Source organism: Sebastes fasciatus, chromosome 21 (genome assembly GCF_043250625.1).
Source record: "Sebastes fasciatus isolate fSebFas1 chromosome 21, fSebFas1.pri, whole genome shotgun sequence".
NCBI classification, from domain to species: Eukaryota; Metazoa; Chordata; class Actinopteri; order Perciformes; family Sebastidae; genus Sebastes; species Sebastes fasciatus.
The window spans coordinates 8,316,280-8,342,476 of record NC_133815.1 but is presented as its reverse complement, the minus strand read 5'-3'; the positions used below and the strand labels follow the sequence as shown (position 1 = coordinate 8,342,476).

General features: G+C 39.4%; 1 protein-coding gene across 1 annotated transcript in view; it reads right to left on the bottom strand.

The window, feature by feature from the left end:
• Positions 1–455: 455 nt before the first annotated feature.
• LOC141759474 (tyrosine-protein kinase Yes) overlaps positions 456–26,197 on the bottom strand; it is a 26,638-nt gene continuing 896 nt past the window's right edge. Inside the window, exons 3-13 of the mRNA XM_074621574.1 lie at positions 15,047–15,354; positions 12,644–12,743; positions 11,453–11,551; positions 10,720–10,823; positions 9,471–9,620; positions 8,890–9,045; positions 8,242–8,421; positions 6,248–6,324; positions 4,737–4,890; positions 3,424–3,555; positions 456–2,072 (exon numbers count right to left, since the gene is read on the bottom strand). Coding sequence (XP_074477675.1) covers positions 1,864–2,072; positions 3,424–3,555; positions 4,737–4,890; positions 6,248–6,324; positions 8,242–8,421; positions 8,890–9,045; positions 9,471–9,620; positions 10,720–10,823; positions 11,453–11,551; positions 12,644–12,743; positions 15,047–15,341 — 1,656 coding nt within the window. The 5' untranslated portion in view covers positions 15,342–15,354 and the 3' untranslated portion in view covers positions 456–1,863. The remainder of the gene's footprint in view (positions 2,073–3,423; positions 3,556–4,736; positions 4,891–6,247; positions 6,325–8,241; positions 8,422–8,889; positions 9,046–9,470; positions 9,621–10,719; positions 10,824–11,452; positions 11,552–12,643; positions 12,744–15,046; positions 15,355–26,197) is intronic.

Genomic DNA, 26,197 nt, shown 5'->3' with positions numbered 1-26,197 from the left:
TCAATGTGGCCCTAATACTCTGTAGTACATTTGCACTTTGTCCCTCACTGCATTAGACTTATATACTATATACTTAGACTATAAACTGTGTTACCTTCATCACAATGCTCAAATGTTTTGCGTCTCCAGACAGATTCTTTTCTCTTTTTTTTTTGCCAAAATGGCTCTTTTGATAGTAAAGGTTGCTGACCCCTGACTTAGACTGAGCTGTTTACATCTACATAGGGAGCGGGTCCTCTTCACGGAGTCCGCCGTGTTTCTACAGTAGCACAAACAAACAGCTAGCTAAAGCTTGACCAGGATGACCTCTGAGCGAGGGAAGGGAGTGAGCGGAGGGGTACTCAGTTGGTTGCAATCTGCAACCACACCACTAGATGCCGCCAAATCCTACACACTGTACCTTTAAAGAGACAAAATCAAAACATTTAATTTATAAAATAAAAACAACTCTAGACTTTGTAAAATCACGTTTTTATTGTACAAATTCCGCAGATGAGTCTCCACCCATTACCTCCCACCCAAATATATGTTGCAATCTTGTCCATTTTTTACGAATAATCTTATAAAATGAGGATTTTATAATATACAAAGCCCTTCTTTACAAGCTCAGTCATCAATTAGTGTTATTCCCACGAACCCATCATAATACTGTCCCCCACTGAGTCCACGCAGGAGCAAAACTGTAAAAAAACTGTCATCATTGCTATACAAATAGCTTCGGCATGAACATGAAAGAGTCCCAAGTGCTTCAGTCAGTCACATTGTAGAAGATAAAATGGTTGTTTCCAATTTTGTTGTTTGTTTTCCACTTTTATAGCCGGTAAAATCATCATCATGTGTCCGTGGAGTGTCATTCTGGCTCAGCAAGAAGAAGCCGCAAGTTCACGAGTTTCATCACTGTTTAACTCACTGATTATACAGAGCTTTATTATGTAAGCATGTCTCTGTAGTGATCGCTGTGAGATTATACGGCCCGGGCATTGAGGGACAGAATGAATTATGGCATTGTTATAAAAAAAAGTCTTAGCAGAGATTTCTGGATGATGATGGACAGTCGGGAAAGTCTTCAAATGAAGCTATAAAACCACGTCCATGTGATATGAATACAATGTGATAACAAAGGAGCATAGAATATAAAAACAAATAAATCAAAATGCATTTTAAAATATTAGAAAGGCATAAAAGACCATGTCGCAGTCTCAGTCTAGTCACCCATTTATAACAAATAAAAGAATTGCACTGTAGCTGATGAAATGTAACTGCTGTGTGGGGTTTACTTTTAAATAATTACTGCCAAATGGACTGTGATAATGACCATCAGTCCCCTGAGAGCTTCTCCCTATTAGTTTAATATATTATCTCTGTTAATAATTCATTGTTTCAATGCATAATTTACCAATTTACCACAAAAGAATACAATTTGGAGGCAAATGGAGCGCGAGATCTCAACATTAAACCACATTAAAGCCCAGCAGTTGGACTTTTCTATTGCGAGGCATTATCATCACAGCTTATTTTTTTTTTACAGCAATATACTGTGTTCATGAGAAACATGTAGTGTATTTAACACAACTGAAGTGATTTTGTCTCTTTCTACCACAGTCATTATTGTACATGGTGATAAAATCCACATTAAAAATCAAACATTTCACACAGACTTGTCTTGTACCGTGAATGAAAACAAAAAAATATAAAGTTAAATGAAATGGTGGCGGACGCTGAAAGCAAAAACAAATAAAAAATCAAGAATGTGTGGAGCAAGTAGTGGTTTATGCGACTGGTTAGCCTGGTTTCCAGTCGACTTTTCATAAAGTCCAATAACTAAGAGCTCATGTCTTCCCAGGCGTAGGGATACACAGCAGGCTATAGGTTCTCTCCAGGTTGGTACTGTGGCTCTGTGGCGGTGAAGTAGTCCTCCAGGAAGGACTGGAGGTACTCGAACGTGGGCCTCTCGTCCGGGTCTTTCTTCCAGCAGAGCTTCATCATCTCGTGCAGGGACTCGGGGCACCCCTGGGGGCACGGCATGCGGTAGCCTCGCTCCACCTGCTCCAGCACCTCACGGTTCACCATGCCTGAAGGGGGAGACGGGAGGCACAAAGGGCTGTCAGAGCTTTCAATAGCTTTTTGGGGGGCTCAGTTATAGTAATCAGATCAGATATACAACAGAGAAAAGAGCTTCAAACCAGCAAATATTTGTCATTTCTTTACTTGATAAATGACGCAAATAGTTAAAAGAATAGATCAACATTTTGGGACATTATGCTTATTTTGCTTTCTTGCTGACAATTAGATGGGAAGATAGATGCCACTCTCATATCTGTTCAGTAAATTTGAAGCTACAGGAGACCAGGAGACGTTAGCGTAGCTTAGCAGAAAGACTAGAAACGGGGGAAACAGCTTGGCTCTGTCTGAAGGGAACAAAATCTGCCTACAAGCATCTCTAAAGCTCAATAATTAACACGTTATATCTTGTTTATGGGTGCAAGAAAATATCGATACACTTGAGTATCACCATAATATGTTTTGTGATACTGTATTGATTTTTAATTAACATGCAAAGATTTGGCCGTGGCTCAGATTGCACAAAAAGTAGTGCTATAATGTTGGATGTTATATGGACTGTGATAAATGCAAATGTAGATCCCACTGCTCTGATTGCATAAAAAATTAAACTTTATTTCACTCAGACTTTATGCATATGGTGGAATGTTCTTTATACTATGACAGTTTTCCTAAAATTAGATTTAAAAAAATCGCAATATATCGCCTTACTTACAGTATTGCAATCTATCATAATATACTGAATCGTAACCTCCTGTATCATGATACGTATCGTATCACCAATCTGAAGGACGGATCCGCTTCATATTTAGATTACAGATATGAGAGTGTATTGATCGTCTCGTATTAACTTTCAGCAAGAAAGTGAATATATATTTCCCAAAATGTCCTTAAATCAATTATCAGAATAGTTTTTTTTAATTAATTTTAGTTCGTCAGTGGACTAGTCCATTAGTGGTTTCAGTGCTACATCTGAAGGTGGTGCAGAACACTGCAGGCACTGCTCCCTGGGGCAGCGTCAGTCTGGCAGATGGTTATAAACAAGAGTGGTGTTCAATCTCCTGATCGTCCTCCACCAGATGGTCTCATCTAATCTCAAATGTGTGTGTGTGTGTGTGTGTCAGTGTTCCCCCTGCAGAGGCATAAACAACCAGCGCAGACAATGTCAGACGGCTTCACTTCATCCTCAGACATTAACAAGCACGCCAGCTTGACGTCTACTGACAGACTGAAAGCTGATAACTCTCGCCGTGAATCACCGCCCTCCGACGGCAGCCTGCACTTTTTTTTTATTATTTTCATTTCACGCCCCGGTGTGTGAATGAGTGTGTGTGTGTGTGTGTGTGTGTCACTGTCACTTACCTGGGTAGGGCACTCTGCCTTTGGTGACGAGCTCGGTGAGTAAGATCCCGAAGGACCAGACGTCAGATTTGATGGTGAAGCGGCCGTACAGGGCAGCCTCTGGGGCCGTCCACTTAATGGGGAATTTGGCTCCTGTAATGTTATAGAGAGGAGAGGGGTGAGCTGGTTCCACTAGAGGGCGCACGCCTTCAGGTCTGGCTTTACTTCCAGGAAATCATAATGGCCATCATGACCTACAATAGACCTTTCTCACTATAGTAGGAAAAGCACAGGTGTTACTAATAACACTAACGATGGCTCTGTCCTATTCAAGAGTCCACAAGCATCAGCCATCGTTCATTTCATTATTTACACCTGTGTTTTTCCTACCGTGACAAATCAAAATGTCGTCTGTGATAAAGCCTATAACATCATTAAGACCACATCATTTTTTTGGTATTCAGCTTGTAAATACGACTCAGAGAAAAGTCTCTCAAACACATTTAAAGGTCCCATATCGTGCCAATTTTCAGGTTCATACTTGTATTTTGTGTTTCTAATAGAACATGTTTACATGCTGTAATGGTCAATAAACACATTATTTTCTTCATTGTCTGCCCTGAATATGCCTGTATTTACCTTCTGACTGAAACGCTCCGTTTTAGCGCAATTGCAAAGGAATTGCGTTGCTAGGCAACAGCTTGGGTCCATGTTTACTTCCTGCCAGCTGATGTCATTTACATACACCTGGGCTTCGTCCGAAATCACATACTATGCACAACAAAACCCAATCTTTTCGGACGCACTGAGCTGTAATTTCACGTCGTCACTTCCTGAGAGCCTCCTTGCAGTTGGACAAAAGTGTAACCATGGTAACCCGTGCCAACCTCATGTGAGTTGAGAATTAAAAGTCTGAATTAAATTAAAAGCTATATTACGCCTAGCAAAGTGAAATCTTATACTTACAGTTAAATTGACGTTACAGAGCTGTCCGTTAACGTCATTATGAACGTTGTCGTTACTGCCGCATTCCATTGTGGGATATTTATGCTGCCGTGATGGATCTCCATTATATTACGTTGCAGACAGAAATATCAGAGAGGGAAATCTCAAAGGTGAGGTAGTAATTTGGGTGAACCAGCCCTTTAAGGAGCAGTGAGATGAACTCTCCCAGTGTGTGAAAAGCGCGACTAATCAGAGGGGACAGGAGCATCTGGTTTCCACTATTATCCAAATCACCGTGATATGAGACAACAGGGAGTCGTCCTTGCTGTGAGGTCACTGCTCTGACACCTCATTCACCTGTGACTCAGTCTGTGTCTACGTGAACCCACCTTGCCTCGCTGTGTACTCGTTGTCCTCTATCAACCTGGCCAGACCGAAGTCGGCGATCTTGCACACCAGGTTGTCGGCGACGAGGATGTTGGCGGCGCGCAGGTCCCTGTGGATGTAGTTCATCCTCTCGATGAAAGCCATGCCGTCAGCGATCTAAAAACAAAAACATTTGACAGCATCTCACGACGGCTGCTTCGCTAAATCATTTTTAGCTTCTCACAGAACATCAAACCTTCTGTCAGACATAAAGAGGAGGCTAATAATGAAAGAACAAACCGAGGAAGACATGTTTATACCTGAGGCCTTCGCTCTCTTTGAAAAAAATCTTAAAGGCTTAAAATAGAAAGCTAAAATTAACATTTACTGACACAAATTCTGGACGAGAAACAAAAAAATACAGGTGGGTGTTTCTGCAACCAATGAATTTTTGGATTTATGTTAAATTTGCTGTGCAATGCTTGATAAATACATACACAGTGTTATTACCCAGCTTTACATGAAAAAATTAATATTAAATAATGTGATTTAATACAATTTATCAAGCAGTTTATGGGTCCAAACACCACTTCATGTCTGTTCTTCATGTCCCACAACTGTGGTCTCAATGATGAGATACGTAAAGTGAGTTAATTCAATTATAATATGACAATTGTTTCATTTGTTTACAAATCATTTATATGAGTTTTTCATCTGAATGCGCGTGTCCCTAGTCCTTACACTGAACAAATGTCATAGTAAAACTTTTATTCAAAGACAAACAAATCTAGTTTCCATGGAAACAGAAGTTAGCAGGTGAGCACATGGATGACAGGATGAGCCGCCCACATAGGTGACCCTCAAGATCAAGAAAAACAAGGTGAAGATCACCTTTTCTTCAGAAGCATTTATTGTGTGTCCTTACCATACAGCTTAGTAATTGTGTACTTTGTACTACATTTAAAGAAAATAACTTAATATAACTGTTGAATTTGTGTATATTACATTTATTTATCTGCAATATTAGCAAAAACGTCACTTCCGCAACATGTCCTTACACATGTCCAACACCTAAAGCTGTTGCGGTAAGGACATTAGACATTAGAATTGAAATATATGTCATAAAATACAATATATTTTATATTTTTTTGTGTATGAAGACTGACATCTAAGGTTACTATCTACATCTTTTAGGGTGTAGAGCAAATCATAAAATCCCCTATTTTTAAATCAATATTTACAATGATGCACAAAGCTTGATGAAAATGAATTTAAACGTCTTAGAAATATTATAGAAATTTAAAAAGCAAAATGTATAAAATTAACATTATCGTAATGTTGCGGAATAAGTGATGAAAACCGTAAAAAAAATACACATTTTTTAAATCGTAACGACTATATGTAATTTTGCGTACCTGTTTATATGTGATACATACTCTGATGGTTAAAATTGAGGTTGATTTTTTTTTTAATTTGGGAGAGTCGAAAGTGACCGTAGTTGCAGAACCACCCAGGTATGTGTGGTTAGTCTCACCTGTGCAGCCATGTCCACCAACAAGGGGAGCTTCAGGAATTTTCCGTCGCCCTCTTTGAGGAAGTCGAGTAAGCTTCCTGTAAAAGCAGCAACAGAGAGAAGTCGTAAATGCAGGACAGCCATGATATACTGTAGGAGCAATAAAAGGATCCGCGATACCAGCTGCATACCAATGTACTGCTATATGAAGTGTTACTAAAGCAGGTTAGGAAATTAAACTGAATATAAAGAAGACACTTGAGGTCTCTCAGCTCAGGTTTCTCCATACTACAATAGCTAAATACTCATTTATTTATTTATAATTCCTTCCTTATTATTACCACCTAGTTATTCATTTTATTATTATTATTTTTGCTGTTATTGATATTATTATTATTATTGTTATTATTATTAATAACAATAACAATAATAATAATAATAATAATAATAATAATAATAATAATATTTTCTTTTTTATTTTAAATTTATTTAAGAGGTTCTTACTAGAATTATTATGACTAGTATTTCATCTTTTTGGGGGTTTTGTTATGTTGGTTATGTTTGTTTGTTATTATTATTGTTGTTATTATTGGCATTATTATTAGTTATTAATTAAATAACAACAACAACAACAACAACAACAACAATATAATAATAATAATAATGTTTAATTTTTAATTTATTTAAGAGGTTATTACTAGAATTATTATGACTATTATTTCATCCTTTTTTGGTTTTGTTGTTAGTTTTGATTTGTTAGTTTTGTTATGTCTCACGTCAAGCTCTGAATGTCACCTTGTTTTATTTTCTTGGGTGTTTTGTTTCGTTCTTATCATTGTTGTACTTCTTGTAAAGTCACTGCTGTTTTGTTTTTGCACCAATAAAAAAAAAGAAAAAAAGAAGCTTGACTGTGAATTGGTATGCGATTCGAAGCGTTTTCTGCATGAGGAGTAGAGGAACGGCAGTAAATCTATGAGATCACGACACACAGTAGATCAACACACTGGAGGCATTTAGACACACATGCACACACTGAGGCATATCTCACAGAGTTAACATTTACACACACATAAATCTAATTACTCATAAAAGCCTGACACACAAAAAAAAATAAAAACGCATTGCAGCTGAAGCTATGAAAACCTCCCGCAAAACTACTGCAGTTTTCAATTAAACATCCCAGTTTCAGGCCTTGGGGAACCACAAGGGACTCTCAAGGACTTTCAATCCGTGCAGCACATTAATTAAAGCACCCATAAAATTTACATTTCTCCTTTAAGGAAATCTCCATGCATATATCATACATACATCAGCGCCTGTAAAACCAGAGCTGCGTGATCAATTTTGTGCCTGAAAAGTCTAAGATGTTGCTTTGCTTTTCTTTAAAAATAGACCACATCAGTGTCATGTAACAGGAAACAGCTGAGTCTTGTTAGTCCCCAGGGTTGAGAGTTCTCAGAAAGTCAGTTTAATTGCTAATAAATAGGGCTGTCATTCGATTCAAATATTTAATCGCGATTAATCGCATGATTGTCCGTAGTTAATCGTGATTGATTGCAAATTAATCGCACATTTTTCATTTCAGTGTGTCAGTGTGCTGACTTCACTATGACTTGCCCCAAACTGCATGTGATTATCATAAAGTGGGCATGTCTGTAAAGAGGAGACTCGTGGGTACCCATAGAACCCATTTTCATTCACATATCTTGAGGTCAGAGGTCAAGGGACCCCTTTGAAAATGGCCATGACAGTTTTTCCTCGCCAAAATTTAGCGCAAGTTTGGAGCGTTATTTAACCTCCTTCGTGACAAGCTAGTATGACATGATACCAATGGATTACTTAGGTTTTATAGTTTCATATGATACCAGCATCTTCACTCTAGCTTTAAAACTGAAGTGGCGTTAAAACGATATTGCGTTAACGTGTTATTAACGCTTTAACTTTGACAGCCCTACTAATAAAATATGCCAGTCTTTAAAAAGGTTTTCATGTATGTTTCGGGTATGAGTGTGTACCTTTGGCCATGTACTCCGTGACGATATAAATGGGCTCTTCAGACACCACAGCATAAAGAGGCACCAGCTTGTCGTGCCTGAGCTTCTTCATGATCTGAGCCTCTTGCAGGAAGGCCTCAGGCGACATGGTGCCCGGCTTCAGCGTCTTTATGGCCACCTTAGTGGTGCCGTTCCACGTGCCTGCAGAGACAAAGACAGGGAGAGAAAAAAACGCCCACAGGCCACCGGGGTAATCAGTGTTGTTAATGGGCTGGGAGCGAGACAATATCATTAATTAGGTCGTGTAATTGCTCAGACATGTGCTGTCATGCGTGCACTCCTCGCAGAAATATGCCTGGGATGAGCGGAAACGAGACCGCCACGGTTCAAAATAAGTTTGGCTGCAGCTGAGTGAGATCTCTGGAGATAAAGAGAATATAACAAACAGAGGAAGCGACTGCAGGAAGTGGATAATTCCCCAGTTTGGACAAGAATAGACACAAATATAGGCTATAGGAGTGTTTGATTTATGCGCATATGTCTGCATTTCCTACATAAATCTGGGCTGATGTTGTATTTCCCCATCTAGATAATTACAACTGAATACTAAACAAATACAAGCGTTGTCTGAACATGTTCCTGCGTGTGTCGTATGTGTCTCGCTCTTACCCATCCAGACCTCTCCAAAGCAGCCCTGGCCCAGTTTGAGCTCCAGTCTCAAGGACTCCCGGGGGATCTCCCAGGCATCCTTAGCGAGCCCCTGTGTCTGTGGCTTGACTGTGGGGCAAACTGTGGTCAGCCTGTGGCAAAGCCCGTCGGCGTGCTCTGTGAGAAAGCGAAGACGCAGAGATCAAAAACGCTACATTACACCCAGCAGTGACACAAACACACACGAGTCTCTGAACCAGCAGGATACCGCGTTTTTAAAGGTTTCATGCATCATTCATGCCATTTGATGTGGATGGATTCATGCTCTTATACTAACTGTGATGAAATATAAATGAGTTTTAACACAGCAAAACCCTCCAGAGTCGAAGTGTAGTGGGATAACAGAGATTTAACCTCAACTCCGAGGCTCAAAAAGCCTAACTGCTCCGTCAATTGTTATTAAAATTAAAGTATATTCACGTCTGGGGGCCTGTTGCAGGTGGCACATGGTGGCACAGAGCAGCGGGTGTGACTGAGAGTAATTTTCCCAAAGACTGTGATGATGATTAATGAATGAGAGGAAGTATGAGAAAACTACATACCTGTGTAGTGTTTGACGAGCTTCTGTAACGTGTCAAACTGCGCTCGCGTAGTGATGTAGTATCCCCCGCTGTCAAGCTTGCGGATCTTGTAGTGTTTCACATTGTCTCCTTTGGCTTCATCCCAGTCTCGTATGGAGAGAGAATAAGCACCTAGAGGAGACGAAGGAAATGTTCTTCATCCACGGAAAACAAAAGTGTCAAAGATCAGACTGTATGGTGCATAAAAAAGATGAAACGCTAAGTTCCCAGTTATCTTTTAATGTCTTCTCCTCAACATAGAAACATGGAAACTTCTGTTTCTGAGAAGTGATTTTTCTCCATCAGTTTGGCATCGCAAATGGCTTTAAATATGCTCAACTTTACAGGCGCTGGATCAAGAAATAAACTGAGAGCAGAAGTCACACAAAAGATCAGCAGACTGCACTGATAGCTCCCAGTAAATCAAAATCCTTGTCAGGCACTGACAATGTCCGACAAAGACAGAAGACCCGGAAATATATTTGGGGATGGGGGGTGGGAGTCGCCATTATCTATTTTATTTTATTTTATATTTATTTTTTTTAATTTAATTTTATTTGGGAGGATTTATTATTATCATTATTATTATAATTTTATTTTTATTTAATTTTATTTATTATTATTATTTATTTTTTAAATTAATGTAGTTTTGAATTATGTATATATTTTTGTATAATTTCCAATGCATATCTGTAAAACCACTAAACTTTAATCACAAAAAAAGACAATTAAGAAAAGAGCATATTGTCCTTTAGTTCAAAGCCTAAGTACAGCCTCACATGCCTAGCATGACTATAGACTCTTAGGCGTGTTATACACTATATTCTCTTTTTATCTCCCTCTTTACTGCTACTTTTACTACTTTTCTTCTTCCTGGAATGCTTCTGTCTCCATAAATAAAGTGTGATTGCTCGTCTGACTTGTGCTTTAAATACGACAACACCCATGATTATCAGCTGACGTTGCTCTGGAGAAGAAGCCAGTCTCTGTGATCGGATGCTTCATACCAAAATGCTCATTGGGAGTTGAAGTAAACTTCTTTCCTTACGTTTTGCACACAGTTTTAACCTTTGAATATTTAATCAAAGAACAAAAGAAGCATATATTTTCTGATGCAGTTGCTCATCTTATGAACTGATGATTAAACCGGGAGAGTTTTCTGCCGTAAAGCGCTCCAACTTCTACAACTATTACAACATTACACTGTTTATGAAGAAGAAGCGACCATCACCTTTAGTAGTTTCACTTTCTCGCACTAGGAAAGTTCCTCGATGGTTTCCTGGATTCAGCAGCAACCTCTCAGCATCTTTGCGTCCCATTTTACCAAAGTACCACCTGTCAAGAGAAAGCATATAAATAAAAACCTGACAAACTCACAATTTAAAGGGGACATTTGCTGTTACATACTTGTATTTCAGGTTTCTACTAGAACATGTTGACATGCTTTAATGTAAAAAAAACCACATTATTTTTCTCATACTGTCTGTCTGAATATACCTGTATTCACCCTCTGTCTGAAACGCTCCGTTTTAGTCCCTGTCTCTTTAAGCCTCCATCCTGAAAAAGCCCAGTCTGCTCTGATTGGATAGTGAGAAAAATATGGTGAACCTTTGCAAAGGTAGTTCTCAAGCTGTGGGCGATATATTCTAATGAGCCTGCGTGTGACATAGGAAGGGGAGCCACATCTGAATGGCTTGTTCAATCACACGTTTTCTGATCTAGGCAGCTCATATTCCACAGTTTGTGGGTTAGTAGGCGCTCCAGATACCTAAATGTACTGTATGTGAACAAGCACTGAAAAAGTGAGTTTTTCATGATATGTCCCCTTTAAGTGGTGACTGAGAAGCTGACTGTTGAAAATCGGGACTGTGTTGCGAGCCACGTGAGATGGGATCATGCTAGTGCTATTAGCCTCCTGGTGCAGTCGCCGTAGATGGAGTAATGAGGTTATAACAAGGCCTTACTCTTCAGCCTGGATGGAGTCAGCAGGGGCCACATAATTGCTGGGGATGTAGCCGTTCCTCCCCGTGTTGATGGAGCGAGCCTCCCACCAGTCCCCCTCTCTGCAGGAGGACAATGACACAGCAGAGATGAGACAAATGACTCGCTCATTTAACAGTCTACCAAGGCCTGGAACTATATCCTGCTATGATTGATGCTGGAGGAAAACCGGTTAATAATGGTTAATGGTTAATAATTTAAGCATCAGCCTTGTATATTATTATCTTCACTTGCATGGTGGCTTATGGAAATGCTCTGAAGGTACTTCTTTAAAAATCTCTTTTTAAGTAATTTGTTCTGCATTCATTTAATCCTCCGGATTCAAATTTTGAACTAAAATGTGAGGTAGGACTGAAAAACAGTGTCACAATGGGGATTTGAATGAGACTAATCTACTTTACATTACAATGATATAACCTTGGGCGACATTTCTGCCACAGCGTGAATCAAACAAAAGATCCACAGCAGCAGTGTGCAGAAAGGCGGCATCAGGAAACAAGTTGCAATCAAACGTATTCATGAAGACACGAGAAGGAACAGGTGCAGTTGAGGATAACTGCTGGAAAGAGAGGCATCTCGTAACTGGAAAACATATCTTTTTTTTTTAATCATGCTTTTGATTGTTTTCCTACGAAAAATGACTGCAACCTTAAACATAACAAATAAAATAATATGTACATATAATTACAGATAGTAAATGTAAATTGAAAAACAAAGTATTCACAAAAAGAGAGGAGATTTTTTTTTAAATAAGAATAAGAAAATAATAATAATGATTATTGTTTTTATATAATAAAAAAGAAATATAAATAAATAAGGACAAATTATAAAATTAAATTAAATAAAATGGTATTATAATTTTTTTAAATAAATAAATAATAGCAATACAAATAAATATAAAATATAATATATAATACATATTATTATTATTATAAAATATAAAAATAAAAATAAATAAGCAAAAATTATAAAACATTAAATAAAATTAAAATTATATATATTTTTTAAAATAAATAAATAATGGTAATAAAATAAAATAAAAATATTTAATATAATATTATATGTAGTATAATATATAATATATAACAAAAAACAACTGGAAACATTTCTAAATAAAAGCCCCATAAACAGAGAGAAACTGGGAAGATGCTTACGTATTGTTGATGATCTGGAAGCGGTCTCCTTTTTTAAATGAGAGATCGTCAGATGTTCTAGCTTCATAGTCGTACAAGGCCACAAAGAACGTAACACCACCTAAAAGCACAAAAACAGACCAACGTGTAATGAATAAATACCTTGTGAGCTTATGAAAGTGAGTAAACACATAATAGAGGACATTATGATGCCGTAGAGGGACTGAATCGGGAAACAACAGGTTTATTTGTGTGTGTGTATAAAAGGCCAATTAAAGTAGATAAATGTGTCTCGCCAAGGTCTGAGAGCTCAACCTGCATTGATTTTCTATGGCTTATAATTCTATAGTATGAGAACTTCCCCTGCATAGAAATATTACTGGGCAAGACTCTAAGCACTCAGGGACAAGCCAAAGGAAAGTCAATACATTAAACCGTCTCCTTAACAGTCATAATCTAGATCCTTAATACCCATACTTAAGTATTAAACATATTATTGGCACAACATTTTATAAGACAAAGTTCAATAAATTATGGCATGAGTAACTCATCTCTCCGTCCCATGCCAACATCCTGTAAAACATCCTGGCTACCGGACAGCCACGCCCCCAGACAGATGACATTCATATACCAACCACTGACAACAATGCTGTCAACACTAATCCCATTATGTCCCGCAGAAAGCAAATACCACGGCAGTGCAACCTTGCCCCCCCCCTCACCTCCCTCCGAGAGCAGATAATCCAACATGGAGGGGGATTACAACCTAAATCCCACCGAAACAGGAGGGTTCAATCTCATCTCTGTGCTCTCAGGGGTCGCTGTAAGCAGCTCAGACACGTTTAGGGTGATCACAGATAATGTGTTGAATCTAACAAGGATAGTTAAAACAACAATGGCTGCGGTATTAGCCGTGACACCGACCTGTCGGATCACCACCACGTTAAGCTCAGTGTTAAGTATGTTTGCATGTTTTACTGTCATGTATACGTTGTATTACTGCTGACCTTTCTCCTCAGAATAGTGCGTTTTATATCACAGTTATGTCTGTTTTTACTTTTGACATTTTTATCCTTATCGTAGTGTGGCCATGCATTTGTAAATGCAGATTAGTTAGAGAAACCACACAGCAAAAAAGACAAAACACTGTCAAAACTGTGATAAAACAGCGTGCAAACATTATCTAATTAGTACTAAACATAAAGTTAGTAATGGGAATGTCATTTTTGCAGGTGTTTGGCCATGAACAAAAGTTTCGGACAAAGTCACGGTTAGGGCTGAACGATAAATTCATTGTCTTTCAATGGAATCATACCCTGATGAAATCATATAGTGATATATCGTGACACACAATTACGTCGTCCAAATTGATAATAACAAGCACATAATAACTAATTTCTCAGAAAAGCTGATCATTTTGCACTAGAGTTCATGAGAAATATTCAGTACTTTTAACGTGTCAAGTATTTAACTCACTCAGGAATATGCAAAACAGGCTTTACCATGTGGTTATTTCATATATATTCTATTTATCTATTGAATTACAAGAAAACATGCTATATCGTGATACATATCGTTATCAAGATACAAAATGACCTATATACCAAAAAATGCCAACTTCATGGTGGTGATACTAAAAACATTTGGGATCAGCAACGTCAACCGGATTACCAGTAGATCTTTAGAGCCACGTTGCTACTAGCATGACTGAAAACGATGAAAACATGATGGATTACACATCTGCAGCAAGTCAAGAACCTACAACTTGATTTAAATTAAAAAAATATGGTACTAAAGATTGGATATCATATGGTATTATGGAAATACTACTGCAGAAAGCTGATTGAAGGATACAAAGATTAGAGTAGCTCCCTGGAAGATAAGAAAAATACAAACTAAAACCCGATGATACGCTTTAAAAACATGCGGTGAGCATTAAATCAAATGGGCTACAACATTAAAAGTACAGTGTGTAGGATTTGGCGGCATCTAGCGATGAGGTTGCAGATTGCATTCAATTGAAACTTCTCCCGTGTGCCAAGTGTGTAGGAGAACTACGGTGGCCGATGCGACAAGGCGAATATCCCCATCTAGAGCCAGTGTTTGGTTTGTCCGTTCTGGGCTACTGTAGAAACATGGAGGCCAGCTCTGTGAAGAGGACCTGCTCCGTACGTAGATATAAACGGCTCATTCTCAGGTAACGAAAACACAACGATTCTTATTTTTCAGGTGATTATACACTAAAGAGAAAATACTTATTAATATTATATTCCATTTCTGCCAGATCCCCCTAAATGCTACAAAAATGACCCTTTAAAAAAAAACACTGGTATGGTCCTTTAAGTATGATATTAACAAGGCTGTGCTCTCCATGAAGGCCATTATCAGCATTGTAAGAACATCTTACAATAAAACACTACTCACTTGAGACAGCACCAGAGAACGAGTTGGACGCAGGACCGGAGAAGGAGGACGACGCTCCTCCAAAGGGAGTCATGGCAGACGCGCCGCCAAACGGCGTGAGGGTGTGGTTGAAGTTTGCAGCCCCAGAGCCCGATGAGGAGGAGGGAGGCTGGTTCTGCTGCAGCTGGGTGGGATCCGGTCCGTAGTGACCGACGTGAGGTGTGGTTATGGTGGAGTTGGGGTCTGACGCCGCGGAGTTCTCTGGCCGATACTTCATCGCAGGGCCTTTGTCCTCTTTGCTCTTAATGCAGCCCATCGTCTCGCCCTGCCTGGACAGACACAACACACACAGCCGTCACTTTAATGCCAGCAGATTGAAGAATACAGCATCCGATTCATCACTGATGATACATAAATAAAGTGAAGGGCCAAGAGAGGTGCAGGATTAACGCCTGCAACATAAGGCCTGTAGGCGCAGGAACATGGGTTATGAAATGAAAATCTAATGACGTGGTATTTTCATGTGAATCATTTTGTTGTTGCGACCCACTAAGACTATAAGCCATGTGATAACTGGGACATATGGGTAAATGGTAAATCCGCTTTGAACCACGCACGACTCAAACGTGTAGATTCAATTGTGCATGCATGATTTGAGGGATGACATCTGCAAAACGGAAGGATAAAAAGGTGATTATCATTTAATATTGTTGTGATCTATTACATGTCATTGTTCCATAATAAGAGATCCCTTATTGTTTACATACAAATGACAGATTAAATCCATTCTGCCTTGAAATGGAGAAAAATAAGAAGTCTTTGCAGTATCAGTGCTGCGTTTTATGTTTATTCCTTGTTGAGATTCAAAGAGAGGAATTACTAAACCTGCCTACCGGGCACAGACCCAAGGGCCCAAGGGTTCATGGGTCACTGGGCCAAAACAGTATAACAGTGTGACGTTAATATTTGTTTTTGGAATATCAAATGAGATGCAATATGGCCACAAAAAGAATCAAAAGGACCCCAAAAGGAAGGCAAAACAACAACAAGGAGATGCAAAATGACCACAAAGACACTAAAAACAACAAACAGATACATAAGGGATGCAAAGACACTCAAAACAACTACAATGAGATGCAAAACGACTACAAAGAGAAGCGAAATTACCAGAAACAGAATCAAAACAACCACAAAAGGGACATAAAAATACACAAAATTACTAAAGAGACTCAAAATGACAACAAAAGAGACGCAAAACAACCAAAAAGAGATGCAAAACGAGCACAAACAGATGCAAAATGATTTAAGAGACTCAAAATGACCACAAAGAGATGCAAAAGGGACACAAAGACACTCAACACAACTACAAAGATACTCAAAATTAGCACAAAGACGATCAATACGACCTCAAAAGTAACGCAAAACAACTGCAAAGAGACACAAAACAACTACAAACAACATCTCTGAGTCTGAGAGTTCTGGTTCACCTGTAAAATGTCACAGACATAATCTGGCTTGTTCCTACAGTACGTAGGAGGGCTGAGGGCTGAAGGGTGGGGGGCCTTTGATTTTACATGTGTGAACCCAGAGCCCATTGTCTCATAATCCATCCAGGCCTCAGCCTGACCACACTACAAGATTCAAAACATCGGTGTGTCTCCATCTGCGTGGTTGTCATTCCTCCTCCTAACATAATTTGGCCGGAGTCACACTCACTTCTTTTGTGAGGTGAAGGCCCCAAAAAATGTGGAGACAATCAGACACGCTCGTAAAGAAGCCTAAGCTCGGGGAGATCAGAACGTTTTCATTCTCCAGGAACAACAGCTGCTCGAGGAGTTGGACTTGGTTAATTGGCGCCGACACATTACAAGACAGTAAAACAATAGAGGATTGAAGTGAAACAGGAGCTTTTATTCAGTGATAAAAGCAGACTAAACAAACACAGTGCTACTGAGCAGCATTGTGGCACAGTCTGTGACGGGAGTGACAAGACTGCAGGGTCACACATGCATCGGTGAAATAGAAGAGGATCTGCCAGTGCAGTAAATACACCTTTCACTGATTTGAGAACAGTGGCCTTGATTTTGGGAGGTGGGAGTGATTTTTTCTCATCGGAGAAGGAGGGGCGCTTTCAGAGTTCATCGAGTTCTCCGACTGAACTGCCAAGGAAATCAACAAAATGGGGACAAACCGCAGAAACCTTCCAAAGATTCAGAACACTTTGCTCAAATAAAACCGTACAAACGTTTAAATTGCAGGTTACAGCTCGTGCTGAGCACCGGCCCCATCCTCTACAAAACCATATTATGAGTGGTCAGTCACTGAGGACGTGTCAAAATGAAACAGATTTCTTAAAAATGCCTTCAAAGGGCCAATAAATCTGACGTTAGATGTAGAGCCAATATGCTGAGAATGTTGGCACGGGAGAAAAAAGACTTTTAGTTTCCAAGCCAACCTTTCCTTTAACCTCGAGACAAACCCAGAGTCACGGAAAGCAGAGGGCTTCGCTCAGAGTCGACTATGGTGGGCTTGTGTTTCATCATCATCAGACGGACGCGAGTCTGAGAGGCTCGTTGGGTCAGCAGTGAACTTACCGCGCTATAAAACAAAGTAAGGATGTTTTTTTCACTTCCAAAAATGAGACATCAGCCGTTACATCACTCTTTCAAAATGATCTTTAACGCATAAATATTGAGCTGAACTAATGGAGCCTTTTAAAGAGATTAAAGGATGTCAAACTAAAACACCACATTAGCATATTGTCATTTATAATCATACTGTAGAAGAAGCTTGCGTAATAATTAGGCATTTTTTTTGCTTACATTGCAGGTAATTCCCCGCCTCTCTCCTCTCATTTCCTGTCATCTCTCTACTGTCAACTTGTTCGTTCTTTAGTTCATCTGTTTCCATCTGGTTGGTAACCCGGCCTTGACTGATCCGGTATGGAAATCTGATTTTATGATCCGTATGTTTGATTTGGCACAGGTTTTATACGCTTACATTCTGAGTTTCAAGCCGTGTTACAAATACACAGATATTCCCAGCAGAGAGAAGAGCTTATCTGTCAGCAAACCGGGTGTGTACATACAGTCATATGATATATTATGTTCCACCATCTTTCCTAAGAGCTGAACTAAAACTGAACTGTACTACAACAGATGAAATGCAGAAATGTCTTTAAAATATGGTAAATCGTTGCCTTTCATGCACATAAAAACCACAATATCCATGTCAGACGATTCCCACTGGATCCAGGGTGATAAGGAGAGCACACCGCGAAGCAACAGAATACACTCTGATAAAAATTCCCATTAGTGGCTGTGTGGGCATAAAGAAACTGATTTGGATCTAGTCTAGGAGAGAAACGGAGAGGGGGAACAGCAGGTTGGTTGGATGAGGGAGGGGGCGACCATGGCAGACAGCGCCAGCTACACCAGCTTGAACTACTAGGAGGATTATGAGGATGGAGGGAGGATTTTACCCTAAGAGGATAATGACAGAAAACAAAAAAAGGAGTGACCACCAGGGCCTGGAGCTGGAACAGAGCCGACTCCAGACTGACGGACACCTGCACGCGGTCATTTAGGTGGTGACCCTCAATACTTTCAACAGTGAGATGTGTTTCAGAGCTGAGAGGGAGCTCTGATGGAGGGCTGTGATGATACGATGCTTTTCCCAGAGGCCCTGAATCACCTCAGCTTACCCTCCATCAGTGCCATGTTGGTCACACCAGCTCAGCCATCACATAATGACACTGTGAGCTTTCTCCCCACTTCAGATTGGTACACCAAAGAGAGAATGCAGCGATCCCAGATGAGGTAAAAATCCGATGCAACAAAAATAATGCCTCTTGGGTGGCATTTAAAGGTGCAGTGTGTAGGATTTGGCGATATCTAGCGATGTGGTTGCAGATTGCAACCAACTGAGTAACCCTTCACTCACTCCTCCCTTTCCAAGACTGCAGTAACGTGAGCCGCCAAGTCCAAAACCGTGGTAACACCATTCCCCTCGCTCAGAGGCCATCCTTACCATAATAACACTACTTTAAGAGTAACTGAAGTCAGGCAGCGTTGTGTTTTCGCTAGTGGGTCCTCTTCACGGAGTCCACCATGATGCTCCGCCATGTTTCTACAGTATCCCAGAACGGACAAACCAAACACTGGCTGTAGAGAGAGCCTTTCATGTTTTTACGTTACCTGAAGACCACTGTAGTTCTCCGACACGCTTGTGAAACTGCGGTAACGTGAGCCACAGAGTGCAAAACCATGGTACCGCCAGCCGCCATCTGACTTCCATTGCTCCTAAAGTAGCGTTATTATGGAGGTGAATGACGTGACCATGGTTTGGCACTCGGCAGCTCACGTTACCGCAGTTTCACAAGCGTGTTGGAGACATACGTTATATGAGTGGCTCTCAGGTAACGTAAAAACGTGAAAGGCTCTCTCTAGAGCCAGTGTTTGGTTTGTCTGTTCTGGTCGACTGTAGAAACATGGCGGACTCCGTGAAGAGGACCCGCTCCCTATGTAGATATGAAGGGCTCATTCTAAGCCAACGAAAACACGATTTTTAGTTTCAGGTGATTATACACTAATGAAAACATAGTCATGAATATTATATTCTATTTCTGCTCATAGATCCCTCGAAATGTTACACACTGTTCCTTTAAGGCACCAAAGGGCAAGAAGTATTAATGAAAAGTGTCACAAGAACGATCACACCTCATCTTATAAATAATGTAAGTCAGAAACTGCACAGCCAGACTGGATCTGAAATGTCAAACCTCACTGACTTCACTTAAACACAAGCTCATTCCTGAACAGCAGAGCCATGAAACCACAGGGGAAATCTGCCTTGCTGTTAATTATAGCAACTCTTTCTTATTGCTGACAACATCCCACTGCCCCCAGGATGATAACATGACCTACAACAGCACAGCGCACGCAAACACGAGAGGATTCCCAGTTGCACCAGTTAGAGAGATACACAGAAACAATGAGAGAGGAAGGTGAGGAGTTTAGATGAGGAAGTTTACATGTCATAAAATACAAAGATGTATAAACGGAGGCTCCTTCCTCGAAAGACGCTGTGCTATTATAGTCTGTTCTGACAGATAGACACAGAGAATAAATACAAAGCAAGCCTGACTTTTCATTCAGCTTCAATCAAAGCACTGTGATTTGGTACAGACTGTTCGAAATGATCCGCTTAAAGCAAAAATGTGTCTTTCTTTAGCCAACACGACTGTGAAATCTTAAAAAATAAAGATGTGTATTCTTTTATTCATCGCCAACAGAAGCCTTTTCTTTAGTGTGACCTACAGAAAAATGAAAAAAGGAATTCTAAGAATACTCTTAGTTTCTACTGTCGACTGTCTCTCCTCTCTCAATAGCTCTCAGTGCCACAGACTTGACACTATCTATGTTACATATTCCTCCTCCAGGCGGGTCAGATTGCGCCGACAGCTACCGATATCTGGAAGAGACTCTGTGTCTTGCAACCAGCAGTCCAAAACACAAAGATGTTCAGTTTACTGTCATTTATGACAAAGAAAAGCATCAAATTTTCACATTTGAGAAGCTGAAAACAGGAAATATTGCTTAAAAAAATTACTAAAACGGTCATTTGATTATCAAAATAATTGCAGAATAATTATCTGTCATTCTGGAGCTTCACTTTGGACTCTTCTAAAATAAGTTTGATCAACCCACTTGCTCTTAAAAAAGCTTCCAACACAGCCAATATAGGGAGAACACATCTCTTGCAAGAGGCCAAGCAACAACCATAGACTGTAAGTGGACGTAGTCACCGTGACGTCACCCATTGGTTTGTGGACTGCCGTTTTGAAGCCTAACGTTCGGCATTTCAGCCCCTTTTTGCAACCAGAAGTGACACGAGAGGGTGGAGCTAGGTCCAACTGAACGCTGAATAATGGTACATGTTCACAAGCTTCGTCCTTTCCACACTTCCCATTCATTGTTTATGTAAGCAGCCGTGCAATGCATTCTGGTAGCGTGGCGGCGCGATTTGAGAGACGGGGCGTCACGTTGGCCGCTCCTCATTTGCATTAAGTTGAGGTCTAAGCTTCTTTATGCAAATCAGGGGCGTCCTCTGTGAATAAAGACAGATTCATCAACTGCATGTCTTATTTCTCACATAAAATGTTTTCAGAAACACATTTCGGTGAATTATTTTCACAATATAAGAGAAGAAAGTTTCCAAACGAGCCGCAATGTTGGTTCCACATGGAAAGCTGAGAGCAGTAGCCCACGAGGGAAAGCGTTCATCCAATCAGGTGCCTATGCCTAGTGTCTAGTGACAGCCCATCAAGCGTTCAATGTTGGGAAGCGAGGTGATCCCTCACAATGAAAAATGCCACTGTGGACGTACCATAATACATTTTCAGGCGACCAAAAATGTTACAATTAACTTTCATGAACTGAAAACACAGGGTTAAAGTTGTAAGACAAAAACACGGACAACTCCCAGACCGGACAACGCCGTGGTAGATGTCCCCTTCCATGAACAGCTGAGGTTCTTTGACCTTTGACCTCTCTTATCCCAGCTTGTTACCACCTAGAACATACATACTTTTAAGGCCTAACTGTCCATATTCTTCTGTTACATTGATAACTTTAAACCTGCTCTCTTCTTATCAGCGAACTGCTTTACTTCGACCACAGTGTGAGAATTCCACACAGGCTTCGCAAAAAGCTGATAAGACGGGAGGATCGCTCAGTGTTTTCTCTCTCACACTGATAGAACGATGAAGAAGTTTGTGTGCTTGCTGTGGTCATGGTTCAGAATAACAATAGAGAAGGCTGCAGAGACAAAGTTTAGCTGAGTAGGATGACAGTGCAGGATTACTGGAGGGTCTGGTTATCCACATTTACAAACCAAGAGATGCCTAAAGCTTTAATATACTTTACTAAAGTTGCACTTGCAAGATTGATTGATTAATCAAGTAGACATGCATTTTATCGCCAACACTTGTAATAATGATTTATCAGGCAAAAATGCCAGGATTTGCTGCTTTTCTTTGTTTTATATCATTTAAATGTATTACTTTTTGCTTTCAGGGTGTTAAATGGACAAAACAAGCTTTTTGAAGAGTAAATAATTGATAATAAAAAAGAATAATTTCTTGTTGTAGCGCTACGCACAAATTATATGAGCCTTTTTTTAGTGACCAGTCTAAACAGAACCCTACATATTATCTGATCCAGAACTATCAAACCGACTAATAAAATATTGATATCATGTTGTGTAAATAATCCAGCGCTTCTTAAATCATTGTATATGTACAGTTATGGTTACAGAATCTCTTCACCTCCCTATACTCATATTTTGAGTGTCATTCATTTGCCAAAAAAGAGACAAAATGCACAATAAACAAAGTTAAATATGAATTTGACTGAATTTTCTATAGATATCGCAATAATATAATTATTTTGATTCTTTTGGCTATGATATGAGTGTAGTGAAAATCTGATAACATGACAGCCCTACTATGTAATAGAGAAACTTTATCGAATCGAATGAGTTACAATACAAAATGTGTTAGTAAAGTATACATTAGTGGACAAAAATCTCATCCAGAACTTACAATCTGACTGAAAAGATGCGTTTAAATGTTTCTTTTCCACAGCATGCATTATAAATACACTAAAACCCTGATTTTAAAATATATTTTGTTCCTTTTAGTATCTTTGTTTAAACCACGTCCACTCCTCTGTGGTTTTAGGTTATCTAGACTCTGATGAAGTCGTCATCTGGCCGGATGTCAAGCAGCCGAGTCGAAGGGTATGAAGGTGGAGTTCCTCCATCCATCAACCAGGAAACCCTGCTGCCCAGCATCCCGTCGGACAGCTGTTAGCGGCTGCAGACGGGGAGGCTCTCTGGAGCTTTACTGGGCTTCAGATCTGCAACAGATGCTGTCTACTACCACATTCCTCTGATGCCGAAGGGTTAAAACTGGGTCTGGAGAAAAAGTCATGTGATGGTACGGATGTGAAGCCTCAGAGCGTCTAGAGAAACATCAATAAGTGATTGTTTTACTCTGAAAGCTTAATTCCTCCGCTGTCTTTAGCCCGAGTAAAGTCTTGAGTAAAAAGCAGTCTTGGAAATTTGAGTTTATATTATCACTAATTTTACTAAACAAATCTGTACACAAATCCTCATAGAAAAGCTTTTTGTTGTGAGCTATTGTGCTGCCACAGAACAGACATCACACATTTTCTAGAATAAACAGGACTCATGGGAATATCTGAATACTGGCACCTGAGTCTAGGGTAAATGTGTGAGCTATTTTGGGACTACAATCATCCATTTGTCAGCACATAACAGGGCCGTGTGTTTGAACTGTCAACATCTAATAGAGCGACTGTAGAAGCCCATGCGATGGCCTGGATATCCAAACCCCCCATCACATATTGACTGATGACAAGAAGATGTTTCACAAGTTAGTATGAGGTGATTTCATGCCTTGCCTTTCTCAAATGATGGAACATTTAGTCGGTATCTATGAACTTGCAAAGCTCTTTCCTAAAGCTAGAAAGACATCTGAATTTGTGATGAAAAATCAGCTGCTCCATACAGATTAAATGTCATAGTGACTTTGATCCCATACACCGGGTTGGCATCAGCTTGACACTGACCTTTTTAAGCGGTTCAGGGATCTGCAATTACATAATTGTTGTTTTGTCAATGTCATTTTAAAAGTCAGTGTTTCTGCCATGAGTTACCTCATAAATAAAAATAATATAAATGGATTCCACACAGTGAGGTACACTGAGTGCTGGTATCAGATCGATACTCGGTATCCGCAGATATCTTGAGTTGAGAATCTGTATCAGGAGAGAAGAAGTTGGATCCCTGTTTGTTGAGTCATAACTTCCTTTGGTCAAAAGTCAAAGCAAAACTTAAAAGCAACACGTTCCAACATGTAAAACTGGACGAAACGTTTAGTTTTGAACACAAACAAAAGAGCTTCTTTCGGTTTAGGCAATAAAACCATTTAGTTAGGTTTAGCAAAAAATATTTGGCTTAAAATAACTATGTTTCAAAAGGGAAAGTTCAGGTTGTGAACACAAAACACAAACCCCAGACTCCTGGGTGAAATGCTGCAATACATTGTAATCGGGGAAAAAAACGACCTCCCGACCTTCGACACGGAAAAGTACAATGGAACCGCCATTCAAGTCGGAATTCCATGTCGGAAACTTGGGCTAGAGTTCGCCGACATAAACACACCCGACGTCACAGTAACATGGCGGTGCACACAGTGAATTACTGTTTCATCATATTTACTTTATGTAGTGTTTTATGCGGTGTTGTGTTGTGAAACGTGCTGTAACAATGTTGTAGCTGCTATTTCCATTTCCATTCAGTTGATTTGTGCCTGATAGAAGGCTTTGCGAGCATGTAGTACTGGTTTACTCCTCCTGTCTCTAGTAACAGGGTTCCCGCGCTTTTGCTCCTGTCATAATTACTGTACTGCGGTCGCTAGAGGTCGTCTTCTTTTATCCCTTCTTTCGCTGATCGCCCATGTCAATTGATGATAAAACCTACTATTACGTGTAGCAGGCCCCTACTGACCCACATCTATGAGGCTTATAACCACTGATAACGCACCTTTAATGACCTGATAACAGTCTAACCAGCTGGCAATATGAACAAGAATTGAAAATAACTCATGCAGAAGTCATATGAGTCAACAAAGTCACTGTCCATTCATTGTCTTATCTTATCTTAGAAATTGCGGCATTCCCCTTTAACTTGCTTCACTCCCAAGTTCAGCAGCCCTTATATGGATTCACACTAGCAATGATTCAGTCAGAGCTGTTCAGGATACGCTGCTGTATCCTTTACATGACAAGTTCTCCAGTCACCTCAGGCGTGACAGCCAGTTTAGTTATAATGTGTCACACACTGTGCAGATAATGAGGACAATCCTCCAGTCTCTGCCCTCAAAGTGGAGGTGGAAAAGTAGTAGAAGAAGAAGAAGAAAGCAACATCACTAAAACTGGGAGGACACATAAAACTGTGACTCAGTTGTTCGATCAGGAAGTTTGAATTCTGGGGCCTGAACCTCCTCTTCCTCCTCCTCCTTTAACCTGCTACTGATTTAACAATAATCTGACTCAGCATGCGTCAAAGATTGGGTTAAACATGTGAAATGATGAGGTGGCACTAAGTGGGAAACGTCTTAAAAACAGATACAAAAGTGACGATTTTTGATTTTGATTTGCAATTGAATTAAAGTTTTAACTTTTAACCTTTTGTTTTACTACTAATATTAAAGAACATATAAATTAAACCATCTATTATGAACTATTTAACATATTTAAATGTTATTATAGTGTAAAATATCTGTGGTATAGGCTACTGACTTTGTCCTAACCTGCTACTGATTTAACAATAATCTGACTCAGCATGAGACAAAGATTGGGTTAAATATGTGAAATGATGAGGTGGCACTTTTTCCTCTTGTGTTTTTCTTTAAATGAATACAATAAGTGGGAAACATCTTCAAAACAGATTAAAAAAAGAAGATTTTTTTTGTTTAAGAGTTTTAAAAAAGACATATTAAATCTTTAAGAGTGAATAAGTTTAACAGAAAATGGTAAGAATGGATTAGGTATAGAAATAAAGACAAGGCACTGTATAATTTTATTGACAATAATGTAAGTTATTGGAAATGTTTTAATAAGAAAATAGTTCTGTATATTGCATCATTAATTGTGAACTGTATTCTCCCAATTGTTGTAATATTTGTGTTATATTTGTGTATGTATAAAGGCATAAGTGACAAAAAAAGACAGATTAAATCATTTCTTTTCACTGGAGTTTTAACTTTTAACCTTTTATTTTACTATTATATTAAATATCATATAAGATAAACCATTTATTATGAAGTATTTAACATTTATAAATGTTATTATAGTGTAAAATATCTGTGGTATATTGACCTTGTCCTACTTTTATCTGATATGGTTGCACTAATATTCCTGTGGGACTTTAAGCACATGCTGCATGATCACTGATATGTTTTACCTATTTATAACTGATTTAATGATTAATACATAGCTGTTGTTTTGCAGGGAGACTTACAGTACAAATATAAACAGTTTTGTTGTAATATTTGTGTTATATTTGTGTATGTATAAAGGAAAT